The 21,670-nt window shown below is 37.2% G+C and overlaps 2 protein-coding genes across 2 annotated transcripts; one reads left to right on the forward strand and one right to left on the reverse strand.

Annotated features, from left to right (window-relative positions):
• The first annotated feature begins 4,910 nt into the window (after positions 1 to 4,910).
• LOC136209378 (uncharacterized) lies at positions 4,911 to 14,610 on the forward strand. The gene is made up of 13 exons (XM_066000824.1): positions 4,911 to 5,213; positions 5,997 to 7,371; positions 8,029 to 8,247; positions 8,338 to 8,558; positions 8,791 to 8,865; positions 9,127 to 9,198; positions 9,283 to 9,381; positions 9,549 to 9,620; positions 9,694 to 9,808; positions 11,674 to 11,742; positions 11,941 to 12,265; positions 12,468 to 12,594; positions 13,006 to 14,610. The coding sequence occupies exons 1-13, from the start codon at positions 5,085 to 5,087 to the stop codon at positions 13,966 to 13,968; spliced, it is 3,861 nt and encodes a 1,286-aa protein (XP_065856896.1). The 5' UTR covers positions 4,911 to 5,084; the 3' UTR covers positions 13,969 to 14,610.
• A 4,257-nt stretch (positions 14,611 to 18,867) lies between these two features.
• LOC136208687 (amino acid transporter AVT3B-like) lies at positions 18,868 to 21,258 on the reverse strand. Its single transcript, XM_065999796.1, has one exon. The coding sequence runs from the start codon at positions 20,560 to 20,562 to the stop codon at positions 19,279 to 19,281; it is 1,284 nt and encodes a 427-aa protein (XP_065855868.1). The 5' UTR covers positions 20,563 to 21,258; the 3' UTR covers positions 18,868 to 19,278.
• Positions 21,259 to 21,670: the final 412 nt, after the last annotated feature.

Here is a 21,670-nt window from a genome sequence, read left to right on the forward strand (position 1 = left end):
TTAAAGGTAAATTTGTATTTTCATATGCAAAAAGGGAATAAAAGTTTGCTAAGAGAAAACTTAAAACCTTAAAAATAGTGATTTACTATACCTAGCCACAAATTCCTACCTCTAGTCTCGGGAATTGACCGAACTACCCTTTGCTCAAAAATTGAAAAAAACCAAAACCTCTCAAATACCCTATACACTCTTCGATTAAATCCGGACTCGTTTGTGAACCAAATCATGGATCGTGAAAGAGGCTGTAAAGGGAAAGACAAAATGGTAAGATTTACGGTTTTATTTCGTTGATTTTCGCTCTGTTTTGTGATCTGTGGGGTATTTCAAAAAATCGACGGAATCACAGTCGGGCGTATGAACATCACGCCCGACCTGTGGTTCCGGCGTAAGGGAATCAAGCCCGACCAGTGGTGCGGGCGTGATAGCCACATGCCCGCACCACTGGTCGAGCGTGATGCTCGAACGCCCACACCACAAGTCGGGCGTGATGCACTTACGCCCGAACCACTGGTCGGACGTGATGTTCATACGCCCGACCAGTGGTCTGGGCGTGATTTGCATACGCCCAAGGTTTTTTTTTTAAAAAGTTACATTATTTACAATTTTATTACTTTAGTGTAATTTTATAATTTTAGTATACATTTAGTATAATTTTAGCATAATTTTATAACTTTAGTATAATTTACATTATTTACAATTTTATTAATTTAGTGTAATTTATAATTTTAGTGTAACTTTAGTATAATTTTAGCATAATTTTATAACTTTAGTATAATTTAGTATAATTTTATAATTTTAGTATAATTACAATTATTTACAATTTTATTAATTTAGTATATTTTAGCATAATTTTATAACTTTAGTATAATTTACATTATTTACAATTTTATTAATTTAGTGTAATTTATAATTTATATGTTACCATTTTTTATTAACTAGATGTAATTTTTTTATAGACGGAGCGGCCTACTAGGGGTGGGAAATCCATCCCGTCATATGCTCGTCGTCTAGATATGGATGACGAGCATGATACACCATGCCATACGAGATTGCGTGGTATTGATATATCCGGTCGTAGGCGGAGAGGGGGCTGCGACGGACCAGTTGAGGAGGGGACCGATTGTGGAGCAGCCCGATATTGATGGATCGGAGGGGGCGACGAATTTTGATGACAGATAGCCTGATAGCGATACTGTGGAGGACTACCTGGATGTGGCAGCCCAGGTAGTGCGACAGTCTGCAGTTGCACGTGATCGCGAGGTTGAGGATAGCGATGAGCAGCCGACCCCGGGCAGACAACCGACCCAGCGCGTAGGAGGTCGCTTTGCGAGTATACGTATTTTTTAGTATAATTTTATAATTTTAGTATAATTTAGTATAATTTTATAACTTTAGTATAATTTAATATAATTTTATAATTTTAATATACATTTAGTATAACTTTAGTACAATTTTAGCATAATTTTATAACTTTACTATAACTTTAGTATAATTTTAGTATAACTTATCATCCGTAAAATCTAATTCTTTCAAGTGTTCAACAAAGTTTCTATATAAATATGATTGTATAAAACGTTTTAATAAAAACACCAATTTATCATTTTGAAAATCATTTTGTCAGAACAATATCAAAATAACAACAGGAAGAATGTATTGTATAAAATAAATATATTATTAGTGAATTGTGAATCTTCACAAGTTAACAGAGAGGAAGAAACATGGATAGCATTTTAACGAAAACTTTGAGATCCGGGTTGTCAATCTTTCCCTCAAACTCCGTAGGCTTGTCAGACCTCTTTGCGCTTCAGCCGTTAGTTCTTCTCGCTGAATCTTCGGAATAGAGACTGGTCAGTCCACTACCAGAATGAAAACTTGTCTCTGATCAACCTTTGAAACTAAACTAATACTACTGTGTTTATGACTAATCTAATAACAACTTGTGTACATCAAGTTTGTTTATACAGAAATGAAATCTAACTTTCTGAATCAGAAACTCAACATAATAACTCTCTGATTTCTTGAAATGAATCACTTATTTATAGTTGGTGAAGGGTTGTAATTGATGGGTCGTGTCCGTTGGTGAAGGGTCGCTTTTATCCAAACGAACAGACGCGTTTCTTGGAATTAAACATGTGAAATCTGTGCAGAATTCTTCGCTGTCTCATATGAGATTCCGAGAATCTCAGTCGCGACAGGGGGTGAAGGGGCGAGCTGAAAACTTTGAATTTCCGGTGACTGGTGTTCGTATGTCGCGACTGAGATTATGAAAATCTCAGTCGCGACAGGGGCTTTCTTCCCCGTCTCTCGGCTGCTTCTCGTCTCCTTGCGTCGGTCTTCTGATTTAAACGTATTTTCGGCACGTAACTTAGGTTTTTCCCTCGTTTTTGCTCCGTTTTAGCTCCTATTTGGATTTAACCAAATAATTAAGTACCTTGCATCAAAGAAGTAAATAAAGACGTAAAAGTACTCTAAATGAATATAATTAGCACGATTTCAATGTAAATTTAATGTATTTATATATGATATTTTGGGTATATTTTGGGCTTAACATCGAACTCCTAGCTCGCTTTGAAAGACACCCATATAGAAGCAACTCTTGGATTACCCTTACTAGCACCCTCGCAATTAATCTTAATCCACTCCATTTATGGACTACGGGCTAACCACAATCTCCTTCCCAACCTCTTCTTTTTACCACTCATAACATCAAAAGCTGCTAAAAGATTTTTCTATTGAGTTTTAAAAAAAAAAAAGAAATTTTGTTTTTACATGTGTGAGCACAAATTTTTCCTCCATTATTTGATCTACTAGGTTTGAGAAGTTACTTAAAGTAATACACATTTTAATCTGTCAAAATCTCTCATCATTCTATTACGTGAATTTACGAGGTTAATCATGTCAATGTAAACAAGTTTAGAAGACTAATAATATAAGTTATCATCTCCGAAATTTAAAGCGACAATCATATTTTTTTTTTGAAAATAAAGAACGACTTTTATATATCAGAAAGCAGAGCCGTACAGATACAGGGGGGAGGGTGAGAAATCCACACCGTCCTATCAGTGCCAGATATAACTGCACGGGCTAAAGAATGAGCAGCCTGGTTGGCTGTTTTACGAACAAATGAAATAGAGACATTTACAATTTCCTTTAATAAGAATTTGCAGTCTTCAATGATTAGATCAAGAGCTGAGTTGTCGCTAGTTTCTCGCTGTAAAGCATACACTAGCAATTGGGAATCAGACTCTACTAGCACATTCCGTCTACCCGTCTCCTTTAACCAGCTTAACGCCTCACGGCAAGTCATGGCCTCCACCAAAAACGGATCCAATCGACAGTGTAGGGTGCCATTTCCCGCTGCGACGAAATCGCCCACGCTGTTTCTAAGCACAAAACCGAACCCTGCACAATTTCTCTCCACAAAAACTGCCCCGTCAACATTTAGCTTGGTCTAGCCGTGCGGGGGACGGTGCCATTGCTGCTCAGCCGGCCTATCCGCTACGACAGCAGCAAGGCGTCGGCCTTGAGCCTCGCGCCAATTTGCTAGATAAAACACAGCCGAGGAGTGAAGAACAATAGGGGTAGAAGATTTTTTGTTCCATACCTGGTTATTTCTGTTTAACCATAAAAACCAGCAGCCCACAGCCGCCATGTCGGCATCCTCCGATTTGACAGCCAATAATTTCCTCCAGAAGTCTGAAAAGCCCGTACAACCGTCTATCAGCCCCGACAGACCCGTCAAACACCAAAACAACCTTGCCTTTCGACATGCGACTAGCGCGTGATAGTCGTCTTCTTCCATCTGGTTACACATAGGACACACACTACTAATCTGAACCCTCCGGGAGTTGAGAGCTAAAAGCGACAATCATATTATTCGAACTACAAAGCTTCTAATACATTAACCTAAGTTAAAAACACGATTGAATACATAAGAGTTTTTTGAACTTAGTTCAAAAACCCCATGTGCTCCTAAACTTTAAAAGGACTCATTTTCTTTCTAAATTTGCTTAATACGACATGATTAACATAATAGCGTAAAAAGATATTTAGACAAGTTAAAATATATATTATTTTAACTAAGTTAAGGAACCAATAGATTAATTCAAACAAGTTCAAAGACTAATAAGTCACTTTAAGGTAAATTCACGAGGCAAATGAGATATTTCCGAAATTCCTGGTGCAATCAATGTTTTAGGCGTTAATGTGCAAAAATACCCCTAACATGTTGGGTCAGAAGCAATTTTACCCATAACGTCTAAAATTGTGCAATTTTACCCTAACATTGGTACCCAAGAGCAACTTTACCCATAACGTTGATAATTTGGGTCAATTTTACCCCTATTATAAAACACATATATTTTTGTTCATTATTTTGCACCAATTGCATATCAATTCGTTCTAAAAAAAGGATTTCATGTTTTTTATAATTTAATAATAGAACTAAAGATTAATATTTATAAATTCAGTGAATTTTTTGTCCAATTTGTACAAAAAAGATTTTTTTTCACATCGCAATATATGTTTGTAATTTGTTACTGATAAAATGACGCACATATGAAGTGTAGATAACAAAATTCATGATCGAGAAGACAGTTTGATGAATTATCTCTCAAATTAACCCAAATTATCAATATTAGGGATAAAATTGCTCTTGACTACCACCATTAAGGACAAAATTACATAATTTTAGACGTTATTTTTGCACCTTAACCCATGTTTTAGACTAAGTTCAAGGCCTATTCATATATTTAGCCTAAAAAACCATAGTTGCAACTCTTTTTTGTTGTTAGTTGTTGTTTTACATAGAACGGTACCGTTTTCCAGTAGTCCAACCAATGAGGCTGGCCCGTTGGCGACTGGTGGGCTTTTCTTTTTCTTTTTGTTTTGTTTTCTCTCGTTCTGGTCTGGATGTTTTCTCTCTCTTTCTTCTCTCTCTGTTCTCTCTCCACAGGGGTTGGGGCGATCGATTCTTCGTCCTTACTTGATTTCTTAACAGTAATTAATTACTTAATCGATCGTCGATAATCTGCGTAGTTCCTTTTTAATCCAGCAATTGAGGCTGGATTCGATTTGGTTGCAAAATGGCGTCTACGGATCTGTTCGATGCTTATTTTAGGAGAGCAGATTTGGATGGCGATGGTCAGATCAGTGGAGCCGAAGCTGTTGGTTTCTTTCAAGGTTCTGGTTTGCCCAAACAAGTCCTTGCTCAGGTACTTTTCTATCTCCTCCTTTCCATTTCTCAATTTTACTTATGCCAAAGACTCTGGAACCTTGGTGTTGGGTTATGAGGTATATAGATCGGTTTATTCGAAAATTTCAGCCAAATTCAGTTTATGGTCGTAATTGGAGTGATCAATTCGTAGTCCGCTACTGCTTGGAAGATAATTCTCATTTTTTCCCAGTTTTGCACGATTTAGCAACTTTTTGGACCTCATCTTTATGTTTATATATTTTTTCCGTTTTATCAGTCAATAGGTTTCAGGATGCTTTGTAGTAGAAGCTTCAACTTTTTATGGAAGCATTTGTGAGGATATGAGATCTGTGTTGGTTGTTGTTCTGCGAGTGGTTGAAGAAAGATGGTTAACTTTATGATTATGGTTCTAGAATTTTGGTGGGTCAGTGAAAATTATTGTAGTTTATAGGTTACAATGCATTGGATTATATTATCTTCAGTAATACTTTATGTTACTTTCATTTAATAGCAACTTTATTTTAAATTTGACTGTGTAATATATAGTTGAGTTTGTATATTCAGTTTCTAATCAGTGTTTTTTAGCACCTGGATGATGGCTGCATCTTATATTAATAGTTAAGCTGATTAAGGTTACTATTCGTTGTTCTGTATTTCCACATTGGTAGATGTATGTTAAGAGGCTTTTTGATGGAGTTTTTGTTTTTGTATTTTCTGCAACAATTTCTGTTCTTATTTCCTTCTGGTTCGGAAATTCTCTGCTGATTGGGAATTGAATATTGCCCACTTCTGTTTTATTCAGGTTTGGACACATGCTGATCAGAGAAAAGCTGGCTACCTTGGTCGACAAGAGTTCTATAATGCTCTTAAGCTTGTTACTGTGGCACAAAGTAAGCGAGAATTGACTCCAGATATTGTAAAGGCGGCATTATATGGTCCTGCTTCAGCTAAAATTCCTGCTCCACAGATAAACCTTGCAGCCACACCTGCTCCTAGATCAGCAACCCCTGCTCCTCAGGTTGCACACACTGCGCCAGTTGCATCACAAGGCACTGGGATCAGGCCACAGTTTCCTGGAAATGGAAGCACAGCCCAGCAGTACTTTCCATCTCAGCAAAACCAGTTTATGAGGCCGTCCCAAGCTATGCCCTCCCATCCTCAACAAGTGCTTGCGAGCCAAGGGATTCCCAGAGGCAGTACTGCGGCTGCTCCTCGCGCTCCAAATCCAAATGTCTCAACTGGTTGGGCTGCTGGAAATATGGGTGTCCCAACTAATCAAAGTCAAAGCGGAGGGGCTAGACCTCCTTTAACTGGGGATGGATTTGGGGGGATGACTTCTGGTTTGATGCCCTCTGTTCAACCTAGACCACAAGCGACAACTGGACAGACACCTTCCATGCCCTCTGTTCAACCTAGATCACAGGTGATGCCTGGAAACACACCTTTAATGCCCTCTGTTCAACCTAGACCACAAGCGATGCCTGGAAACACACCTTTAATGCCCTCTGTTCAACCTAGACCACAGGCGATGCCTGGAAACACACCTTTAATGCCCTCTGTTCAACCTAGACCACAGGCGATGCCTGGAAACACACCTTTAATGCCCTCTGTTCAACCTAGATCACAGGCAACAGCTGGACAGATGCTTTCTAGTACTCCAAAACCACAAGATGCAGCATTGACCTCTAACCAATCAGCTCAAAAGGATCCTAAAATTTCAGGAAATGGTTTTGCAGCAGACTCGCTTTTTGGAGATGTGTTTTCTGCAACTCCTGCTCAACCAGCTCAAGCTTCCACTGTAGCTGCATCATCCACCAGCAGCCTACCTGTCTCGTCATCTATTGTTCCATATTCTGATGGGACTCAAGCTTCAGCTAAGGCAAATTCTGTTGATACCTTGCAGAGTACATTCTCTCAGCAACCTGTGGCTGGTCCATCAACAGGAAGAGACAACCACTCTGTTACAGCTCAAAATTCTGCTGTTGTTCCTTCATCTGCGTTTCCTGTTGGGACTGGAAATTCAGCTTCCTCTCAATCCCAGCCTCCATGGCCAAAGATGACACACTCTGATGTACAGAAATATATGAAAGTATTTGTCCAAGTGGACACGGATAGAGATGGAAAAATTACTGGTGAACAAGCACGCAACCTCTTCTTGAGCTGGAGGCTGCCAAGAGGTAGACTAAAATGTATTTCTTTCTCTTTTAAATTATGTTCAATTTTGTAGTTTCAAAGATGAATTCATTGATGTTAAATGTCTATCATAGGTAACTGAAAAACAATATGTAACCTCTATTTAAGATTTATCATGGCTAATTTTCCATGTTGCAGCTTGTTATCTGCATAAGATTTATTTTCTCCTTGGGTAGAAGTCAGTATTCTACTGAATTTTGAGCACCAAGTTGGCAAAATATGATGTTGAAAGAGAACTATATTTCTTTTTAGTGTTTGTTGGGATTAATTTCAATCATTTCCATCTTTCAGCTTGTTATCATCAGTGTATGATATGCTATCTCCCTTGACAGAAGTTGGTATTATATTATCCTTGAGAATCAGGTTGGAAAAATACAATTTTGAAAGGAAACTATATTTTTCTTTTATGATTTGTTGGGATTAACTTCAATGATGGAAGTATATCTTAAATTTAGGAACAAATAGTAACTTAGTGCTTTGTTTTTATTGCAGCTGTTTTCTCTTTACTCCTACACTATTTTTCCAGAATAGTAAAGCTTTTCTATTAGCTTCCATATATTATGACACCTAGATATCTTTTAGGGAATCATTGCATTTTCAGATTAACAGACACTCATCTACTACTTTCATTGGTGTCTCAGAGGTATTAAAACAGGTTTGGAACTTATCTGATCAAGATAATGACAGCATGCTTTCTTTGAGGGAGTTTTGTACGGCTCTCTATTTGATGGAGCGTTTCAGAGAAGGGCGTACTCTCCCTGCAACACTTCCAAGTTCTGTCATGTCTGATGAGACTCTGTTGTCTGCCACAAGCCACCCTACTGCTACTCATGGTGGTGGACCTTGGGTACATGCTTCTGGTATTGCTTTCCCTTGTCTTTCAAATTTGGTTTCTTTGGTCTTTCTTTCACTTTGTATTACCTTTTAAAGATGAGCTGAATTTTTTGTAGGTCCGCGACAACCACATACTATGACAGGTCCACGACCAACACCTGGTGCTGCATTGAGGCCACCAAGGCCACCTTCTATTCACCATGCTGATGAGAAACTGCCTCCTCAGCAAAAGCCTAAAATTCCTGTGCTGGAAAAGCACCTTGTTGATCAACTTAGCCAAGAGGAGCAGGATTCGCTGAACTCTAAGTTCCAAGACGCATCTCAGGCTGATAAAAAGGCACTCCTTATTCTGTTTATGCGCTTATTATGAACTAAGTAGTAATTTTGCATGTTTCTGTTAGTTTTCAAAATTTTCTTGCATCAAGGAATTTTTATTGTTGCACTGCTAATTTTTTTTTTACCTGGATCACTCTTTCTTCTTTAAAGATTTCATTACTACAATTTACATGAAACTATGGCATAATTAGTAGATATTTCTATGCATTGACTTCTTCTCCTTTTTGCTTAAGGTTGAGGAATTGGAAAAGGAAATAGCAGAATCGAGGCAGAAAATTGAATTTTGTCATGCTAAGATGCAGGAACTTGTAAGCATGCTTGTTTTATCAGTGTTCAATTTTTTTTTTCAATGATGATGCCATTGTCTAGTCTGTAATAATTTCTAGAAATGATTGGGTTCAAAGATTTATACATGATCTTTTTTCTTGTCATATTTAATTTATGTTATTGATTGTATTTTGTCGACTCATGAGTGGAAGCAGGGGATACATTTGTATCTTCACCTTTGGACATTAGATATGAGGTGTTGCTAATACTTTAAGTTCTTATTTTTTGCTAATTTGTAACAGGTTTTATATAAAAGTCGATGTGACAATCGGCTTAATGAGATAATAGAAAGGGTGGCTGCTGATAAACGTGAGGTATCTTTCGTGCCTGTGAACCAAGGTATTTACTATTTCAAAATATGCTGCTTAATATATTAACTTGAGCAATTGTGATTCTAGGTTGAGATATTAGCTAAAAAGTACGAGGAAAAATACAAGCAGACTGGAGATGTAGCTTCTAAATTAACCATTGAAGAAGCCACATTTCGTGATATTCAGGTATTTATGACCTTTGGTCAATTTTTTCAGCCTCGTGTCTTTTTTTTTTGTTTCGTCAATGAACTGTACTATATCTTTCTCTCTCTCTTCTTTTTTTCTTGTGAACATTCGCATGAGAAAAAATTGTCACAAATTAGACTAAATAGTACTTTGCCACTTATTTTCAGGAGAGGAAAATGGAGTTATATCGGGCAATTGTTAAAATGGAAGAAGGAGGAACTGCTGATGGTGTTCTCAAGGTATGTTAAAACTTATTTGACTTGTGGAGAAATTGTAAAACTCGGAAGTAATCTGTTTTTCTGGTTTATACAGGAGCGTGTTGACCGCATCCAGTCAAGTCTTGAGGAACTTGTGAAACACGTGAATGAACGTTGTAAGCAATATGGGTTACGTGCTAAGCCAATTTCACTGGTCGAGCTTCCCTTTGGTATTATTCAGAACTTTTTACTTCTCTGCATAGCACTAATTTCTCCCATCTTGAAAACTTTAGCCTGTACTTAGTTTAGTTTTCTTTATTGTTCTGGTTCACCCAAAGAAATATTTATACTTTATGAGGGTTCTGTGACTTTGCATTTTCTATTTCATTTAATAAATTGCCATGTCATATCTCTGGTTAAAAAGAATGTGCTCTTTACCTATGTAGGCTTTTCAACAATCTCTTATAATTGCTTCAAATTCTCTCCTAAGTTTATTAATGTGTCTGATGGTACTTTTAAAATGAGAAATTAATGTATACGAGCTTTATCTTCTGATAATTATTGATTAATCTAGTGTCAACATGTGGAATTTACTTGAAAATCCATGCCAATTCTCTTTTGTACTCCGCTACCATTCCTAGTAAGACGATAATTCTTTGTTGCAATTTCCACCTAGAAGATAATCAGTTACTTCAACATCACTTCCTGGTATTAAGCTCAAGGCTCTAAGCTGATTAGTGATTAGGAGGATTAACTTCTAAATTATTATGAGCACAAAGGATTAACTTCAATGAACTCTTGAATAGGTAAAGCCTTCCGAATGATACATTAAACGGAAGATCTATGCAAAAAAAAAAATCTATTGAAGGTCAAAAGGCAACATTATAGTTGTTAAAGGCGCACTAAGGCGCTAAGGGGTCCTGGAGCCTAGGCTCAAGGTGCGCGCCTGAGGAACACGAGGCGCAGAAAAAATAAATATATATACTCTATTACTGGTTAAAGCATATCAATATTTGATATCAACATCACTAATACTCTATTACTAGTTAAGCATAAACCAAAATAACAGGTTCTCTACATTAACATGTAGTCTTGGTATATTAGTTTAGAGGAATAGAAAAAAAGGTTTGCATTAGTTCAGCCTGAATTTTGGCATGAACAGGTTGTCTACATTAACTTGTAGTCTTGGTACAAAAGTTTAAAATATAAATACATTAACATATTAGTACATGGTTGTAGAAATGAGCAGTCCATAATGCAGATATAGTCTTTCTATATTTACGTCCCTTGATATTCTTATTTAGATCAAGGGTTAATCAACCATTTGTTTTACAGAAAACAGTAAGAAAAAAACCCTAGTGAAAACAGTATATGTTACTGAGGCGCGCCTTGACTCAGGCTCCGAAGCCCAGGCGAGGCGAACAAGGCAAGAGCCTTTTAAACTGCACATCGCCTTGTGCAATCAAGGCTCACTACCTTGAGCCTTGCGTAAGGCTCGCCTTTAACAACCCTTTAACATCTATGGGCAACATAAGGTTGTGTATTCATTGAGTTAGTTCCTTCTTTGTTCCTAATATAATGGTAGACTGCTATTTATATGATTGATTCAGTGCATATGATGGTGGCAGTAAGAGTGAACATCGGTTGTTTTTGGTTAGCAAATGACTTATGGATGTAGGGTCTGTGCTAAGATAGTTTTTTGTAGTTGGTGAATTGAATCTCAATACTGGTCATAATCTATTGCCATATGTTATCTAGTTAGTTTTTATTTGGTTATGGTTTTCCTTTTTGTGATGACCAACATAGTAATTCAGGAAGCATAATGGGTCATCGACGTCGTCATATAGTTTTCCTTTAAGCACATAAAGTATCTGCTTATTTGAGTTCTCTAATTTTTCTTAGAAATGCTTCACCTAGTTCAGATTCTAGTTTTTTTATTGCTATAAAATTCTTAACGTGATTTTATTCTCACTTAGCTATTTCTCTTACATGATAATATTTTGGGAATGAAAAACAAATCATCCGGGAATGTCTTATTCTATTGTAGTTGGTTTATTACGGTTTTATGACTTATTTTGGGTGTCTTTCAATAAAGGTTGGCAACCTGGAATTCAAGGAGGAGCTGCTGACTGGGATGAAGATTGGGATAAATTTGAAGATGAAGGTAGGTCAAATGGTTGTCTGATGGATGTGTGTTCGTTGTTCTGTTCATGTTAAATAATCTTGTATATCACACAGTTCCAATGATCGGACAGTGTTCGTCCCTGCAAGAAGAATTGGATGTTGGATTCATTCACTTCTTGGTAAATCTGTTAGGCAGGATTGAAGATTTAACAAATATTATTTTCTAATCCGCTTTCAGGTTTCACATTTGTCAAAGAGCTTACTCTTGATGTGCAAAATGTTGTAGCACCTCCGAAACAGAAATCTTCAATTCAAAAAATAACAGCTGACGAGTCAAGTGTTTCCCCCTCAAAGGTTGATGTGAAGTCAGAGAAAAGTCCCACTTCAGGTGAACAAGATAAAGAATCAATCCATGACCAAAACGAGAACGGAAAAGCTGGAAGTCCTCCTGACAGTCCTGCTAGTAGAAGTGGTACTGAGAGCCAACCACATGATTTCCGTGACTCTCCTTCCAGAGAGGGGGCTGGTGTTGATGGTTCTCCCCATGCTAAAGAAATCCACAGGTTAGCTTCTTACGATATTCTTGAATATTTACTTCAATTTCCGAACAGTTCGTTAGCATGGCTCCGCGCCTCAGTGGTCAGGATAGGGGAACCTTACCTTTTTCTAACCTTCTGCGTTTTGTGCTGCAATTATCTTTTCGACCTGTCTGCTTTTTAGTGCTTCATTTGGGTATCTGAAATTTCCAATGGGATAACTATGCAGTGACTTTGGTGGTGCTGAACCTGTTCGGTCTGGGGAAAAAAGTGGAGACGAACCTGCGTGGGGTACATTTGACGACACGCACTATGATTCAGAATCCCTTTGGGGCTTTGATTCTGAAAGTGGCAAGGTAAGTGGACTTGTGTTGGTTTCCCTTAAATTGCGTTGGGGATGGAATCGTTGGACATCATTGCATTTTCTGGAATCAAATTCTTATTATCAGAAATAAATTCAATTAAAATTTTCTCGTGATGGACAATTCCTTCAATAGACCTTATTTTCTAAAGAAAAAACCAGAATTCTCGTTTAATTTCTTCCAAACAATGGATTTCAGGAGAATAGGAATGTATTCCTCCAAAATACGTCAAAATAAATGTTTCCATACCGTTTTAAGCCAAAAGAAGAGTTCGGAATCTCCTTCCTCTACATGCATGAGCATGGATATACACATAAATGCAACTTTGGCTTTTCCTGTTAAATTATTTTCTTTTGCTCCTTTTTGCTGATATACTGAATAGATTGCTAAAATTTTCATATCTAGGATGCGGACCATGATAGGCAAAGCGAAAGTTCGCTATTTGGTATGCCTGAATTCCGGCTAAATCCACTGAAAACAGGATCCTCGCATTCAGATAACACATACCAGGGGATGAGTAAATCAATATTTGCAGATTCTGTTCCAAGCACTCCTGCAGATAACCTTGGAAGAAGCGTGTTTGCTGATTCCGTTCCAAGTACCCCTGCCTATAATAACCAAGGAAAGAGCACATATGCTTTTGCTGATTCTGTTCCTGGTACCCCGGCCTATAAGAGCTCCTTTGGATTTCCAGACTCCGTTCCTAGCACTCCAGCTTATAAGAGTTCCTTCGGATTTGCAGACTCTGTTCCCAGCACCCCTGGAGGATACAGTTTCGGGCTGGACGATCACTCCTTTGACAGCCTCTCTAGGTTTGATTCATTTAATATGCAAGACAGTGGATCATCTCAATCCCATACTTTTTCGAGGTTCGATTCCATGCGCAGCACTTCTGATCAAAGTCAAGGGTTCCCATCGAGGTTTGATTCATTTAGAGAATCCCGAGACACCGATCAAAGTCAGGGGTTTTCAAGGTTTGATTCATTCAGAGACTCCGATCAAAGTCAAGGGTTTTCAAGGTTTGATTCATTTAGAGACACTGATAACAGTCATGGGTTGCCATCAAGGTTCGACTCGTTTAGAGAAACCACAGATAATAACAGTCATGGCTTCACATCAGCCTTTGATTCGTCTGATCACGGTAACGCTTTTTCAAGATTTGATTCATTTAATGCCAATGACAGTGGATCAGTCCAATCATCAAGCAATGCCTTTGCGAGGTTTGACTCCGTACGTGGCTCTAGAGACTCCGACAGTAGTCAATGTTACTCGTTCGAAGATACCGATCCATTTGGCTCTACTGGACCGTTTAAGACAATAGACGGTGAAACTCCGCGGAAAAGTACAGATAACTGGAAATCTTTCTAGAAGGTTCGAAACTCCGAGTCCTGATAAATGGAAAGCTTTCTAGACCGACATCATATTGTTTTCGGGTTTTGCTTATTGTACGAAGTCCCTTTTAGTGAGATTCGGCGGCCTGGTTTCTTCGACGAGTATATAGTGGTTGGTTATGAATTATTTGCTGTGCCTCGTGGTGTTAGCGCTTGTATGATTTTGCAGAATTCTTTCTTTCTTTTTGGTTTTAATATTGAATTATTCTTATGGTAGATTTATAATGTTGTAATTTTTTGATCAGATCCATGGATTATTAGAGGGCGAGCCTTGGCGCAACGGTAAAACGTTGTTGCCGTGTGACCAGAGGTCACGGGTTCGAGTCTTAGGAGCGGCCTCTTGCCAATTAAATTGGCAAGGGAAGGCTTGCCCCCAATACACCCTTGTGGTGGGACCCCTCCCCGGACCCTCGCTCAGCGGGGACGCGTAATGCGACCGGGCCGCCCTTTTTATCCATGGATTATTATGTGTAATATTTTTTTCCAAAATGTGTTCTCTTATATAGGACTATCAATTTATAGTCTCGGCCAGTTTGAGATGTTCGGTTTAATATGATTTTTATTTTTGTTGCATTTATATTGGATATAAACGATTATATAATATGATTATTATACAATAGTTTACTCTTAGAAACTTCATATCTTACATTTTGAAGTTTATTCTCATAAATTTTTGTTTTTTTTTTATTCCTCACGTACGTTTTGGTAGGTTTTTTTTTTATTTTTTTATTAATGTTTTGGTAGTTTATTCTCGTATAATTTATTCCTTATACTTTTATTTAATTTGGTTCGATACCTCAGGCTTTATATATAGTGATATTGATGATAAAGAGTCAATAACGTAGTTAGATTTGACTCTCATTATTTTGTTAAATTTTTTTTAGGCAAAAAACACTACGAGGCACTTGATTTAAAGAGCTAAACTGAATTTAAATTAAACATTTTTAGATAGAAACACATTAAGCCTGATATGAATATAATTGATCTAACCCGATCCATGTACCCTACAATAGCCTAGTTGAGAATCGAGACAGTGTACTTTTTTTTTTTTTATTATTTTTTGGAGGTAATTTTGGAGGGTTCGTACAACTAACCTAAGGATTTAAAATTATTTCACACCAAAATGGGGTGGGTCTAACCTTCACTTTAGGTTAAGGGTGGAAGTCTCTGTTCTTTATCGCTGAAAAAAACTGAACTGAACTGAATTGAACTGAACTGAACTGAATGCTACTGAATACTGAACTGAACTGAATTTAACTGAATGTTACTGAACTTAACTGAATTCTACTCGAACTTAACCGAACTTAACAATAATGATGATATTAGACTTTAAAATAAATTTAATGATAATATTGGACATTAATAAGCCTATAATAATAATAATGGTTATAATAATAATAATATCAATAGTAAATAATATATTATTAAAGATAAAACTAAATTGAATATAAAATAAAAGCTCGGCTTGATAAAATCTTGGCTCGATAAAAGTCTAGGAAATTAAATAAAAATGAGTCTAATTTAAATTAAAAATACAAATTACATACAAACACAAATTTACATATAATTTAAAGCCTATGAAATTAAATACAAATTTTCATCGTATGTGGCAAAACCCCTCCTCTCTTTGGGTTCGCCTCCTTTGTGGTAAGTATCGGAAAGACAAAATCTTCGGGGGCCCGAAAGAGAGAGTTGCTAATTGTTCCTTCCTCTGGAAAGGACTTAGTGCTGTGTTTGATGAGTTCTGCTCGGGAGTTGGCCTGGAGGTGGGGAATGGTAAGTCCATTAGTTTCTGGTTTGATAACTGGATTGGGGATAAACCGTTAATTGAGGTGTGTTCTTCCCCCCCGCCTAGTGATATACGCAACCGGAGGATTGCCGATGTGGTTGACTCGGAAGGGGACTGGATCTGGTCAAAGTTTGATACTTTCTTTAGCCTTGAGACTCTCCTTAGAATGCGGGGAGTGAAGGTGAGTAATCAAGAGGAAGACTTGGATAGGCACTGTTGGGCGCTGACTAACAATGGAGTTTATTCTTGCAAATCGGCCTTTGAAGCTTTCTCTCTCTTTAGATCTGATCCTCCTTCGGATGTGTGGAAGTCGATTTGGACCCTTAAAGTTCCTTTCCGTATTAGGAGTTTCCTGTGGCTGGGTGTTAAGGACAGGCTTCTTACTAATTCGGATAGGCACAGAAGGCACTTGACTGATTCTGGAGCTTGCAGTAGATGCAGAGGTCATGTTGAGACTTTGTGCCATGCTCTTAGAGATTGCTCTAATAGTAAAGAGGTTTGGAGGAAAATTCTCCCACACCATATTTTCTCTTCCTTCATGGCACATTCTGAGGTCGACTGATTCTCTGATGGTGTTAGAGGAAAGTTGCTTCCATACATGGAGCATGGTGACATTTTCTTTGCTATTATCTGTCACCAAGTTTGGAAATGGAGAAACGAGGAGATTTTTGGAGATAAAACTGTTTTTATGACAAACTTAGCTGATTTCTTCTCGAAAAAACTTTTCTCTATTATCGATAGTTTCAAAGGAGAGTCCCTTGCCAGAGCCTCTCAGTGTTGTGATGTCCATCTCGTGGGATGGAGCAGGCCAAGAGAGGGGGTTGTGAAGCTGAATACTGATGGTTCCTGCCTCAGTAACGGTAAGATTGCGGCTGGAGGTGTGCTTAGAGATGTAGGGGGCGTCTGGCTTTCTGGGTTCTCCCAGAATTTAGGGTTGGGTTCTTCCTTTTCTGCGGAGCTCTGGGCTATTCTTACTGGAATCAATCTTGCTAAAAGGCTGGGTGTTAAGAGGCTCTCTGTGGAGTCTGATAATTTGGAAGCAATCAAAATGATTTCTGAGAATCATTCTATGGGTCTTAACAGTCGCAACCTCATCAAAGCTATTATAAGGCTTTGCTCCTCCTTTGAGTTCGTAGAGTTCAGACACATTTTTAGAGAGCAGAATCGTGTTGCTGATCGCTTGGCGACGGCGGGCCATGAAGGGACGTTAGGCGTTACTACCCTTCCTGTTTCCCCTAATTTCATCTCTCATCTTCTCTTAGAAGATAGGATTGGGGTTAGCTTCCCTAGGCTAATTCCTGGGTAGTTTGTTGTTATTCGTTTTTCTTTTCCTTTTCTACCAAAAAAAAAAAAAAATACAAATTTTCATATGAATACAAACTCTTTTTTTATTACAATTAAGGGTTAAGGTGTAAAACTACCCCTAACGTTTTAGGTCAGGAGTAATTTTACCCCTAATGTCTAAAATGATGCAATTTTATCCCTAACATTGATAAATTGGGTAAATTTGAGAAATAATTCATAATATGGATGCAATTTCTAATTTTCAAATATGGATGCATTTAATTTTATTTTTTTATTAAACGATATATACTTTAATAAACTATCATTTCTTGACTTTTATCTAATTTATAGATAATAATAAATAATCAATAATAATAATAATAGATAATGATAAATTATAGACAAATAATAATAATAAATTATATATAAATAATTATAATTATAATAAATAATGATAAATTACTGAATACTGAAACTAAATACTGAAATTGGATGCTGAAACTGAATACTGAACTGAACTCAACTGAATTGAACTGAACTGATTGTTACTGAAATTAAGTGATAAAGAACAGAGCCGAAGAGCCTTTACCTTACCGCTCGACCACATCCCTTGGGTTACTCAATTAAGTTAATGTCATCCGTAGTTTACGGGTTTTGTTTCAATTTGGAATATAAAAGTTGATTTTTGGTCCAAAATCAAATTTAAATATCAATTTAACGTTTAAGAGTCAAATTAGTCCAAATGAGGAAATTGACTTGTAGAATTAGACCCTGTTCTTTTTGACTTAATTTCAGCATAAGTAAGTTCAGTTCAGTTCAGCAGCATTCAGTTCAGTTCAGTTCAGTTAACAAACATAACAAATCTCTCTAACCCGGGACGGGTCCAAGAGGAAGCTAGTGGGACTCGAGCACCCACTAATCACCAGAAAATACCGAAAATTCCATGAAAACTGTGTACTGGTCTTGAGCATCCACTGATCACCAGAAAACACCAAAAATTCCATGGAAACTATGTCCTGGGCTCTAATTTTTCATATAAAAACACCCACAAAACATCATTTAGCGCCCCGAAACCACCAGAATCACCTCCTATCAGTAAATCTTAAATTTGTCACCGTATGTAACAAATTTACCCCAATCTTAAGCAGATTTAGAACCAAAAATCTCCAACAAAGAACACCAAGTACCTGAAATAGCAACCACAAGAACATAGCAAACACTACTTCCAACTAACGACAAAAAATCCGCGAAGTTAGGGACCGAAAGAGCGACCAAACTTACTCCCAAAATGTAACATTAGCATATGATTTGTGATATATACTAACACGTGGGGCTGCAATTGAGCCGAGCATAGCACAGCTTTGGCCTCGTCACAAAATTAGCAGGCTCGAGCTCAATATTTTGTTCATGAAAAATTCATTTATTTGTTCATGAATTTTTCTAGCGATCAGTTCATTAATTATGTTCATAAACTTTGCTCGCGAACAACTCATGAACTATATTCATTAATTAATGTTCATTTCAAATTTCTTCAACACAAAACTACGCAATTTTACATATCTTCCTTTATAAATGAACATTATTTATGAACCTATAATCGTGTCTATTCGCGATCTTTCGAGTAGAGTTTCGCCATGCTCAAACTCGTCTTGTTTATAAATCGCGCGGAACACGGTCGAGCAGTTCAGCTCACTTATAGCCCTATTGGGACGTGTCATTTTGAACTAACCCGACTTCAAATCCCGAATTAAAGGGCCAAAACAACACCTAAAAAGTCATAGAATTACAAACAAATGATCAATATATGCTAAAGAAAAGATCTTTCATTTTGGATTTCATCTTAATACATTACACAACCACAAATTATTTTTCAACAAACACAACATATCTCTCTAATCAGGGACGGATCCAAGAGGAAGCTAGTGGGACTCGAGCACCCACTGATCACCAGAAAACGCCAAAAATTCCATGAAAACTGTATACAGGGTTTCAATTTAGCAACCACAAATCACGAGATACCACCACAAGCATCTCCTGTCAGTATGAAGCTAGGGGGACTCGAGCACCTGTTGATTGCTGGAAAATGCTGAAAATTCCATGAAAACTGTATACATGGTTTCAATTTAGCATCCATAAATCACAAGAGACCACCACAATCACCTCCTATCAGTAAATCCTGAATCCATCGCCGTCTGTAACAAATTTACCCCAATCTCAAGCAGATTTGGAACCAAAAATCGCCAACAAAGAAGACCAAGTACCCGAAACAGCAACCACAACACCAAATGTAACAATACCATAATCAACCATCAAACCCTTCCAATTCATCTCTTCTTTGAACACAATAAGATGAAACAAAGCAGGCAAAACAAACCCAAGAACACAGCAAACACTACTTCCAACTAATGACAAAAAATCCGCAAAATTTGGGACTGAAAGCGCGACCAAACTTACCCCCAAAACCACTATCCATCTCAACCAAACACAGTATCTTGATCCACAAAATCTCCTCTCCACAACTTCATAAACCGGGTTCATCATCAATGGGAATGTGAAGAACAAGTTCACGCATAAACCGAATTGAACCAAATTACTAATCAATCCGGGTCCTAAATTCGTCGTGATTATATCCTTAGTTTCTTCCCCAAATCCAAAGTAACCCAAAACCCCAAATCCTATATATAATAAAGCTATGAAACCCATACAAATCCCTAAAACTTTCCCAAATTTGTTCTTATCTTTTGCTTCAGATTCTAATGGCAAAACCATTCCAATTCCTTCAAATGCATAAACAGCTACACCTAATCCATAAAAGAACACAGAAAATCCACCAAAAGCTTCTAATAAAGGTCTGTTTTTTAAGAACATAACAACATCTTCTACCATAACTACCCCCATAGCTCCAAGATCAACTACATCTGCAATTATACTAAGTGGGGCTAAATGAGTCAATGTTGGGATTGAATTTAGCCCTAATTGGAAAGGGAAACAACCCCAAATGTATAAAGCTTTAGGACTCAAAAACCCCCCAATTTTTTCACTTGATTTGTTGTGATTGAAAACATAAGCTAAAGTGTTTGCTATGAAGATCAGATAACTTACACAAAACCCAGCTTGAGATAGAATTATCATTGAATCAACAGCAAAACGCCCAATTGAGCCACAAACAGTGAACCCTAAATCACCAAAAGAGGCAATTTTTGAAAACCCTAAATTGGATTCAAGTTTTCTCCGGGTTTGAACAAGAAGCATCATACAATAGTAAGTAAGTGCAGCAACTGTGAAAACCATGAGAGAACCCATTACCCATCCTGTTTTTTTGAAGGTGTAAGGGAGCCCAAGAACTCCTGCTCCAACTATGGCTATGAAAACGTTTGCAAAGGTTTTAGAGAGAGATGAAAGTGGAGGTTTTTTACCTAAAAGTGGTGTATCTTCTCTTGGAATTGATGGGACTTGAAGAACATGTGAAGATGAGCTTGCTTCCTTATCAAATCCCATGATTTTTTGGGTAAAATTGCAACTTTATCTTGTGGGGAATCTTCAATTGAGCAAGGAGGGTTCAAATTGGGATTGGGGAAGAAAGATTGCAATTGATCTTATGGGTAATCTTCAATTGAGGAAGGAAGATTCAAATTGGGATTGGGGAGGAAAATTGCAAGTTTATCTTATGGATAATCTTCAATTGAGCAAAGGAAGATTCAAATTGGGATTGGGGAGGAAAAATTGCAAATCTATTTTATGGGTAATCTTCAATTGAGCAAGGGAGATTTAAATTGAGATTGGGGACGAAAAATTGCAATTTTATCTTATGGGTAATCTTCAATTCAACAAAAGATGATTCAAATTGGGATTTGGGGAGGAAAAATTGCAAATCTACTTTATGGGTAATCTTCAATTGAGCAAGGGAGATTTAAATTGGGATTGGGGAGGAAAAATTGCAATTTAATCTTATGAGTGATCTTCAATTGAGGAAGGGAGATTGAATTTTGAATTGGGTATAGGAAAAATTGCAATTTTATCTTATGGGTAATCTTGAATTGAGCAAGGGAGATTGAAATTTGAATTGGGGAGGAAAGATTGGAACTTTGAAATTTAGAGATGAGAAATAAATCTAGATTTTGGGGAGGAGATATTGTTACCTAATTGAGGGGAAGAAGAAGAAGTAAGAAGGCAAATGATTCAAGCAAATTAGGCTAATTAAAAATAAAATTTATGAAATGATTTGATGAGAAATTCAAATGAAAGAAAATGACATTGACAAGTGGCTCTCATAAAAAGGTACTTCTTTTCATGAAAAAAAGGAAAAAAAAATAAAGAATGGAGGAAAAGAAAGATATTTTTTTGAATAGTTTATATTAAAAAATTTGGGGTTTTGTATATTAAATTGTAGGAGGATGTTTGGACATTTGTGCATCATTTTTAAATTTTAGGATTAATTTAAAAAAACATGTTTGCTAGTGAGTCCCAAACAAATAAAGTACATACATAGGATTCCATTACAAGATAGGCCTTATCTCATTAATGAGCTAGTTTTCACCTCACGGCTACTAATTAAATGAATTTGATCAGTCACTGTTAAATTTAAGTTCATTATTAATAAATTCGT

This window comes from Euphorbia lathyris, chromosome 10, assembly GCF_963576675.1.
Source record: "Euphorbia lathyris chromosome 10, ddEupLath1.1, whole genome shotgun sequence".
In the NCBI taxonomy this organism is placed as follows: Eukaryota; Viridiplantae; Streptophyta; class Magnoliopsida; order Malpighiales; family Euphorbiaceae; genus Euphorbia; species Euphorbia lathyris.

What these genes read in the sequence shown, in the direction of transcription:
- LOC136209378 (XM_066000824.1), top strand. Translation starts at nt 5,085, where the DNA reads ATGGCGTCTACGGATCTGTTCGATGCTTATTTTAGGAGAGCAGATTTG. An exon ending in GGATAAATTTGAAGATGAAG is followed by an intron (nt 11,743 to 11,940) that starts GTAGGTCAAATG and finishes ATCCGCTTTCAG; the next exon opens with GTTTCACATTTGTCAAAGAG. An exon ending in TTGATTCTGAAAGTGGCAAG is followed by an intron (nt 12,595 to 13,005) that starts GTAAGTGGACTT and finishes TTTCATATCTAG; the next exon opens with GATGCGGACCATGATAGGCA.
- LOC136208687 (XM_065999796.1), bottom strand. Translation starts at nt 20,562, where the DNA reads ATGGGATTTGATAAGGAAGCAAGCTCATCTTCACATGTTCTTCAAGTC.